Source organism: Chionomys nivalis, chromosome 2 (assembly GCF_950005125.1).
Source record: "Chionomys nivalis chromosome 2, mChiNiv1.1, whole genome shotgun sequence".
Taxonomy (NCBI): domain Eukaryota; kingdom Metazoa; phylum Chordata; class Mammalia; order Rodentia; family Cricetidae; genus Chionomys; species Chionomys nivalis.
In genome coordinates, this window is record NC_080087.1 from 75,419,711 (window position 1) to 75,428,915 (window position 9,205).

General features: G+C 47.2%; 1 protein-coding gene across 1 annotated transcript; it reads left to right on the plus strand.

Moving 5' to 3' along the window:
- Nucleotides 1-239: 239 nt before the first annotated feature.
- LOC130869731 (carcinoembryonic antigen-related cell adhesion molecule 3-like) lies at nucleotides 240-8,945 on the plus strand. The gene is made up of 4 exons (XM_057762137.1): nucleotides 240-303; nucleotides 1,694-2,053; nucleotides 5,188-5,547; nucleotides 8,662-8,945. The coding sequence occupies exons 1-4, from the start codon at nucleotides 240-242 to the stop codon at nucleotides 8,943-8,945; spliced, it is 1,068 nt and encodes a 355-aa protein (XP_057618120.1).
- Nucleotides 8,946-9,205: the final 260 nt, after the last annotated feature.

The following is a 9,205-nucleotide window of genomic DNA, read 5'->3' on the forward strand; positions in this document are numbered from 1 at the left end:
TGCTTGGAGGAGAAACATAAAGGGAAGTTGAGATGGATGCCAGAAGCACTGGGTGTGGAAGAGAGAGAGAGCAGTGCCTTGCATATAAACACCACCACCCACAGCCCACTGGATTCTCTGAAGTGCTCCTGTCTGGGAAGACACTCAGCTCAGAGGGAGGAAGGACAGCAGAGAAACGAGGGCTTTGCTGAAGCTGAAGCTTTTCTCCTCAGAGGGAGGACTGCACATTGGGAAGAGAGATGGAGGTGTCCTCTATGATCCTCTGCAAGGGCTACATTCCTTGGCAGGGGCTCCTGCTCACAGGCAAGTGTACCCACTCTCTGACTGTGGGTTGAGGGAAACTCAATAGCTGCTTGGAGTCTCCTAAGAGGGACAGGATGCTGAGAGAAAACTAGGGATTTCTGTTTGCAGCCATGGGGCAGAAGGTACAGTAAGGGACAGAGGCTCAGCAGCCCGAGCTCTGAGAGGATGGGAAGTGATCATGGTAAGAGACAAACCTCCAACACTCCATATTCACATTCACTTACATTGTCTGCAATGTTCTGAAGTCTGATGTCCCCAACAATGACAGGGTGACCCTCCAAACAGAAATCAAACAGGGGTGGGCCAGTGAGATGGGTCAGAGTGTGTAGACATGACAACCTTAATCCAGTCCTCAGTTCCCACAGGGTAGATGAAGAGAACAGACTCCTTCAGGCTCTTTAATGCCCTCCACATGTGTGCTGTGGCACAGCCCTGCCATGTGCACACTGAAACATGTGCCTTCAGAAATACACACATAATGTAAATAAGTAAACATATAGTATATAAGTAAAAACAATTAAATCTTTTTTGTTTTGTTTTTCAAGACAAGGTTTCTTTGTAGCTTTGGGGCCTATCCTGGAACTAGCTCTGTAGACCAGGTTGGCCTCTAACTCACAGAGATTCGTCTGCCTCTGCCTCCCGAGTGCTGGGATTAAAGGCGTGAGCCACCACCACCAGGCTAAAAAAATTAAATCTTGCTGGGATGTGGTGGTGCACGCCTTAGGAGGCAGGAAGACCTATGTGAGTTTAAGGCTAGCCTTGTCTACAAAGTGAGTTCCAGGACAGCCATAACTGTTACACAGAGAAATCCTGTCTCAAAACCACCCCCACATATAAAAAAATTATATCTCACTTGAGTATAATTATTATCATTTGCTCCAAACCTGGGATCTATGTAGATAAATCCACAGAGGCACTTTCCTTTCTTTATTCCTTCATTCTTTCTGTTTTTCCTCTCTCCATTGGTGTCTGAATCTTTTCCAAGAACTGAATCTTCCAGAAGGTCACACTAATAATCCCTGTCCTCACAAAGCCCTGGTTCTAGTGGACTGGAAGTCAGTGTATGTAGAAACCAATGTCAGGGGTTGACTGATAACACAAAGGGAACAGAGAAAAATCAGAAAGTGAGGACCCTCGGAAGTTGCAGTGACTTCTTCACACCAAATACTCTTTATGTGAGGAGAGATATGGGGACACTGTGGGCTGGGTGCAGACATATGAGTGAGAAGATGGTTCCCTAGAGAGGAAAAGACACCATCAGAAGCTGAGGGAATGCAGGCCATGTTGCTCACCTCTATCAAGAAGCGTGGTCACAGCCCTACCCACACACTTAAGCTGAATCACGATCACACCTGCTCAGTATTGATGCTTTTTCTCTCTTCCCTTCTAGCCTCCTTTTTAACTTACTGGTATCTACCCACCACTGCCCAAGTCATCATTGAATTAGTGCCACCCAACGTGTTCCAAGGAGAAAATGTTCGTCTAGAGGTCCACAATCTGCCAGAGGACTTTCTAGCCTTTGCTTGGTACAGAGGGGTGACAAACCTGAAACGCGGAATTGCAGTCTATGCCAAAAGGAATGGTTTAAGTGCATCGGGGCCTGCGTACAGTGGTAGACAGACAGTGTACAGTGACGGATCACTGCTGCTCCAGAGTGTCATCATCAAGGACACAGGATTCTACACCCTACGAGTCATAAGTAGACAAGGAGAAATTATATCAACAACATCCGTGTTCCTCCATGTGCAGAGTAAGTGGTCCTTTGTGAACTCTGGGTGCTGTGTGGGGTTCATTCCACTGGATACACAGAATCATCAGGTCTGGCCTGTGCCTACCTCCCCTCTGCATTGCATCCCCATGTCGGGGTTTGAGAATTTAGTGCAGGACACACATGGTGGAAAATAACTGTAGTAGATCAGAGCCCTTCATTTAACCTCACCTTGCAGATGGTGGATGCATGCTGTGTAACTCAGTCTGGGATCTCAGCTTTTGTCTAGATTCTTGGGGTTCTCACTGGAAGGTGTCCCTGAGAAAGATCTTGAGGGAATCAATCTTGGGTCTGGTTGAGGAAAACATGGGATCTACAGAGAGAGGTGAGCATCAGGATACTCTAGCTCCAGAGCCCTGTTCCGGACTCAACTCCAGGTATCCATGAGAAGTATTTTAGAAAGGTTGGATTTGACTTCCTTATGGTCAGGAACCGTGCTTTCTAGTACTCAAAGTCTTGTGCTGTCTGGAACCAGCCAGTGCACTGTCATGAGAGCCATGGTTAGACTAGGTCCTCCGGACATCTCCTCCAGAGACTCAGCATGGAGAGCACAGCTGGACAGGTGCCCAGGTCATTATTGAACTCTCCTGACGGGCTTATGAGCCTTCACAGGAAGGTCAGGGTCACTAAGGAGAGGGACTGAGGACACAGGTCATCCTGGCAAGCTATTGTTCTCTCTGGTCGAGCTCAGGGAATTCTCTCCTGCAGGCAATAGCTACAGGATCTGCTGCGATGAACAGCTCACCAGCTGTGAGCTGTGACTTCCCCAGTGATAACCAGGGAGAGCTTCAGAACACACAGTAAACACTCAAAAGTATTTACCTGAACCAAGAACTTATCTTGTTATCTGGTTCCCACCCATGTTTCTACATTCCTCAAAGTCACTGAAACAGCCTTTTCCAAACTACTGGCTGATTCCTGAATCTGCTACACTCCCAGGAGATAATGTCCATTCCCCTCTTGATGTATTTCCTTTGGGAAATATAGCGTAGCCAAGGGGAATCACCTAGAGAGAGGTCCAAGGCATTTATAAATGCCAGGGAGTACATGGGCAGACCCATTACACAGCTCAGCATAAAGAGGAAGTGTGAGCATCGTCATGAAATTGCCCATGAGGTGATGGAGCCCAGAGCCCTCTTTAGGGTGACTCAGGCCACCTCTTCCCACACACTCAGGGTGGGAGACTGCTGACACACCTGGTTCTCGGTCTTTGTCCCAGGTCAGATCCCTGGCTGCTGACTGCAGTGAAAATGGATCTGTTCCCTCCCTGCACATCACTCAGCTGGTCCTTTTGAAGCTCTCACAAACATTTCTGACACCTCACTGAGAGCAAGTTCCATGTTTCTAGAGTATTGAGGACATAGGGCTGACTGGGTGCCCAGCTGTGTTTTTGTGTCACTCAGAGAGTGCAGAGACTCCATCTTTCATGCTGATAACCAAGGCCAGGACACAACAGAGGGCAGCCCCAGGGTGAGCTGCTGTTCTCTCAGGGAACAGGGATGCTCATCAGCCCTTTTGATCACTGTGTGGTGTGGAGGACTGAAACATAAAGAGAGAAAATTAAAAAAAAAATGTGGGGTAGTACTGAGAGTAAGGGGGCAGAACAGTGTTTTGAATAGAGAACCCTACAGCCTCTGGAATTCTGGGAGATGCTCCATCCTGGGAGGAGGCTCAGTTCAGATGAGGGAAGGAGAGTAGAGCTTGGGAGCAGACTTGCCATAGAAGGATGACAGATCAGGCCACAGAGACTAGGGAGACACCCTCTGTCCTCTCTGCAAGGGGTCACTGACTCTCAGAGACTCCTGCTCACAGGTGAGGAGACCACAATTTGGCCGGTCTGCTGTCTGGAGTCTCCTAAGTGGGACAAGAACCTGAAAGGAGTCTCGGGATTTGTAGGGAAGAAGACACAGGGAAGTCCAGAGTCTCAGCAACAGGAAGCTCTTGGTGAACAAGAAAAAATAAGGGGAAGTGAAGGCGAGATTGTTTGTACCCAAACTTAATCACTATGACCAAAATAATCTGAAGATTGGTGTTGACAGTTATGACTTCCTAAATAAAAAAACAAACTGATGTTGATAAGTGACATGGCTCAGGGGATATAGGCATTTGTCTCATTGTCTGATGACCTGTGAACCAAGGATCACAAGTTGCTGCTTGACCTCCATGTAGGTAGCGTGTCTTGAACCCACCTCTACATCCTGAGACATGACCTCCATGTAGGTAGTGTGTCTTGTACCCACCTCTGCATCCTGAGACATGACCTCCATGTAGGTAGTGTGTCTTGCACCCACCTCTGCATCCTGAGACATCTTGTACCCACCTCTACATCCTGAGACATGACCTCCATGTAGGTAGTGTGTCTGGTACCCACCTCTACATCCTGAGACATGACCTCCATGTAGGTAGTGTGTCTGGTACCCACCTCTACATCCTGAGACATGACCTTGCACACAAACTGACACACAAATATAATAAGTAAAAGGAAAAAAAACAGGGCATATGGAAGCATGCATCACTGTATTTCCAAACTTATGAATTTCTTAAATAAATTCATGAGCATACAGGCTTTTGGGATATCATTCATTCATTCATTCATTCATTCATTCATTCTCCACAGGTATCTAGTTTTTTTTCTAGGCAGATTTACTTTAAAAAGGTAAGACAATTCCTGTCTCTCACAGTTCTCCACTTCTCATTGACTGGAAGAGAGAGCAGATAAAGAAAGCTCGAAGGTGAAGTCAGGTGTTGACTGGAACCACAAGAGGAGCAGAACAGCAACAAAAAGAGTCAGTGAGTTAAGATGCAGGGTGTGTAGGGAAGAGGTCAGGGAGGCATCACTCCAACCCTAGCCTACAGTGATGTGAGCAGGGATACGAGGGCAGCAAGCCTGGGCCATGTTGATAACTGAGGAGAGAGTACCATATGGAGGACATGACACATGAGGGAACTTGGAGTGAATAGGGGCTATCTGTGTGCAGACTTCCACCCAGTAGGACAGGGAGATGCTCACCCACAAGCCTAGGCTGAACTATGGACACACCTGCTCAGGACACAGGGCCTCATTTTAGCTAAATACAAAGGTTTAAATATTGATGGATCTTTCTCTTTCCTTCTAGTCTCCATTTTAACCTGTGGGGGCCGTACCACTTCTGACCAACCCACCATTGAAATAGTGCCACCCAATGTTGCAGAAGGAGCAAATGTTCTTCTGCTTGCTCGAGATCTCCCAGAGAACCTTCAAACCTTTCTCTGGTACAAAGGTGTGATTTCATTCATCACCTATGAGATTGCCAGACACACCACAGACAAGAATTCAAGTGTGCCTGGCCCTGCACACAGTGGTAGAGAGACACTGTACAGCAATGGATCTCTGCTGCTCCACAATGTCACCCTGAATGATATTGGATTCTACACCCTAAAAACTCTGAGTACAGATATGAAACTAGAATTAATACATGTGCATCTACAGGTGAATGGTAAGTGATTCTCTGTGATCATTCTGTGCTGGATGAGACTTAAGACACACAGGACTGCTGTGCTGAGCCTGTTCCTGCCTCCCCTCTGCACTGTGTCCCCATGTTGGGGTTTGAGCATTTAGTGCAGGAAACACATAGTGGAGACAGACAACCATGTATCAGACTCCATCTCATGATTCCCCTTGTATCAAGGAAGTCCTTGATGGAAAGAAACTTTGCTTAAGATGTCACAGTCAGCTCAGTCTCCTGAGGCTTAGCCATGCATATGAGGAAACCATGGCAACCTCATAGAGAGGTGAATACCAGTCACCTGCTACTCAACTACATGTGACCATGGAAAGCATTTTGCCCGGTTTGGTATCTCACTTCCTGTCACAGTTGACAGGGAACAATATTTTTGGCCATGCATGTGGAACTGTGGCATTTATTAGCTTTGAATGTGAGAGCCTCATAAATAAAAACCCAGGAATTGATGAGAGAGAACAGAGGAGTACTGCTTACTGGCTCACTCTTCATGGCTTGCTCAGCCTTCTAATTATAGCTCCTAGAACCTCTAACTCAGGGCTGGACATATTCTTATTGGGTTGGACCTTTCCATATCTATCACCAATTAAAAAATGTCCTTCAGGTTTCCCAACAGGTCAGTCTTTTTGTGGCATTTTTATTTCATGGTTCCTGTGTGAAACTGACTCTTGCTAGTGTCAAATTGACAAAAAGCTAGACAACCTAGCTTCTGAGCCTTCCCCAATGCCTGTGCCTGCAAAGAAGACCATAGTGCTCTTGTCTTCACTCAGCGCTAGTCCCAGGGGCTGGAGGACAGAGCAGCAAGGACATATACAATGTGAAGTAAGAGGTTGAATGCAGCCGTAAAGGAAATAGGGAAAAAAGAAAGTGAAGATCCAGGTTTTGTAGAGAAAAGGTCAGGGGAGGCATTCATCTCAAACCTCAGTGTACGTGAGTGTGAGCAGTCTGACTGAGGGCAGGGAGGGGCAGCTGTGTAGACACTCGAGGAGAGAGTTCCAAGCAAAGAAAACTATACTTTCAGGGTACTAAGTGAATGGAGGTCGTGTTGCTGAACCCCCTCAAAGGGATATACATGCCCACACCTACATCTCCAGGTTGAGTGGTGAGTCCATCTGTTCAGGACAGAGGTCGTTTTCTTTCCACCATGCACATGGAATGCCTTCTTCTCTTCTTATTTCCAGCCTCCATTTCTACTTGCTGCAACACTCTCAGCTCTGCCCAACTCACCGTAGAAACAGGGTCACAGCATGTTGTGAAAGGGCAAAGCCTTGTTCTCCTTCTTCATAATCTGCCAGAAGATCTACTAGGCTTTTCCTGGTACAAAGGACTGTACACCCTTCAGCCCTTTAAAATTGTGACCTATGACAGAGCTATGAATTCTATCACCTGGGGGCCAGTTTCCAGCAGAAGAGAGATGCTGTACACCAATGGATCTCTGCTGCTCCAGGGTGTCACTGAGAAAGATGCAGGAATGTATACAATACTTACCTTAAACAAAGATTTACGAATTGAAAACATATATATGCAACTTCATGTGAACAGTAAGTAATTCTCTATGGCCTCCAGCTTCTGGGTGTAGCTTATCCTACTTAATATACTGAACTGTTAGACGGGGCTGTGTCTGCTCTCTCCCCCACTTCATTGTGTCTTCACACTGGGGTTTGGGTCCTTACTTCAGGACACACACAAGATAGACAAACTGCAATAGATCAGAACCACTCCCCTATATTTACTGACAGAGCAGAGGACCTGTACTGGGTAAACTCAGTCCTAGGATGTCAGCTGAAGCACAGACACGTGGAGCTCTCACTATGCACACTCGGAGCTCTCGCTATGCACATTTGGAGCTCGCTATGCACACTCGGAGCTCTCACTATGCACACTCGGAGCTCTCACTATGCACACTCGGAGCTCTCGCTATGCACATTTGGAGCTCGCTATGCACACTCGGAGCTCTCACTATGCACACTCGGAGCTCTCACTATGCACACTCGGAGCTCTCGCTATGCACATTTGGAGCTCGCTATGCACACTCGGAGCTCTCACTATGCACACTCGGAGCTCTCACTATGCACACTCGGAGCTCTCACTATGCACACTCGGAGCTCTCACTATGCACACTCGGAACTCTCACTATGCACACGTTGAGCTCTCACTATGCACACGTGGAGCTCTCGCTATGCACACTCGGAGCTCTCGCTATGCACACTCGGAGCTCTCGCTATGCACACTCGGAACTCTCACTATGCACACTCGGAACTCTCACTATGCACACTCGGAGCTCTCACTATGCACACTTGGAGCTCTCACTATGCACACTTCCCCAGCAAGACTCTGCGAGTCAGGCAGGCCCTGGCTTAGGAGGCAGTGGGATCCTCACAGAGAGCACCAGGAAGCCATGGCTGCAAATTTCTGTCCCCGACTGGACTCCAGACGACACTGGGGAGCTTTTTGACACTTCTTGGTTTTGACTTTCTGTTAGGGCTGTTAGGGGAAAAGGTTTTACTGACTGTCTAAGTCCTATAGAGTGGGACCAACTGTGCACTGCAATGACATCTGCTGATTGGTAGGTTACCTGGCAGCTCCTTCTGAATCTCAGTGGCAGGTACTAGGACATAAGCAAACTGTTCTGAAGGGTTTAGGAGATGTCACAGGAAGGTCAGGGTCCCCAAGTGGCGGCGGGGGGTGGGGACAACGACAGAAGAGACAATTCTCCAGGCAGCTCCTTGTCCTCAGGGGTCCAGCCTAGGGAGTTTTCTCCTGCAGACAAAGAATAAAAGATGCTGATAGTTCCCCTATCCCAAGGTCAGGTTTATATCCATTGCTCATATCTAACCTTAACTCATAGACATGGCAACGATCATTTTAACTCTTATCCTATATAGGAATACTGAGGCAGAGCAAGCTCAGTGTCTGAATCAGGGTTACGCAGGCCATGACTGGCATAGTACAAGATATGACTATGTCACAGTTCTCACTTAACTACCCTGGAGGCTTTAGTAATTGTGAACTATAGAGGGGCTGGCTGAGCTTTCTGAAGGACTACTGTTTTATTTTTTTCATTTTGTCCACTCATCTCTTTCTTTGCAGAGCCTGTGACAGAGCCCTTTCTGCAAGTCACTGACACCACCGTCACAGTACAGAGTTCTGTGGTTTTCAGTTGCCTCTCAACTGACACTAGAATCTCCATCCGTTGGCTCTTCAATAACCAGAGTCTGCAGATCACAGAGAGGATGACTCTGTCCCCAACAAAGTGTGGACTCAGCATAGATCCTGTCAGAAGGGAAGATGCCGGATACTATAAGTGTGAGGTGTCCAACGCATTCAGTTCGGAGATCAGTCTTCCAGTCAGGCTGATGGTGACGAATAAGTGACCTCTCCTCTCATCCTACAGCAGAATGGGGACATTTCATCAGTGGGGTACAAAATGGAGAAAAGTTATGTGGTAAAAATTGTCACTTACCATTCAGGTACAGCCAGCATGGTGACTCATGCCTGAAACCCTGGGATAAATGTATACACAAGAACAGGCCAGGATTCAAAGTGAGACTCAGTCTCCAAAAAATAAAGACATCAATATGGCAATCAATACTGCAAAGGGGTTAAGAGCGTAGGTTGTGAATCAAACATGTAT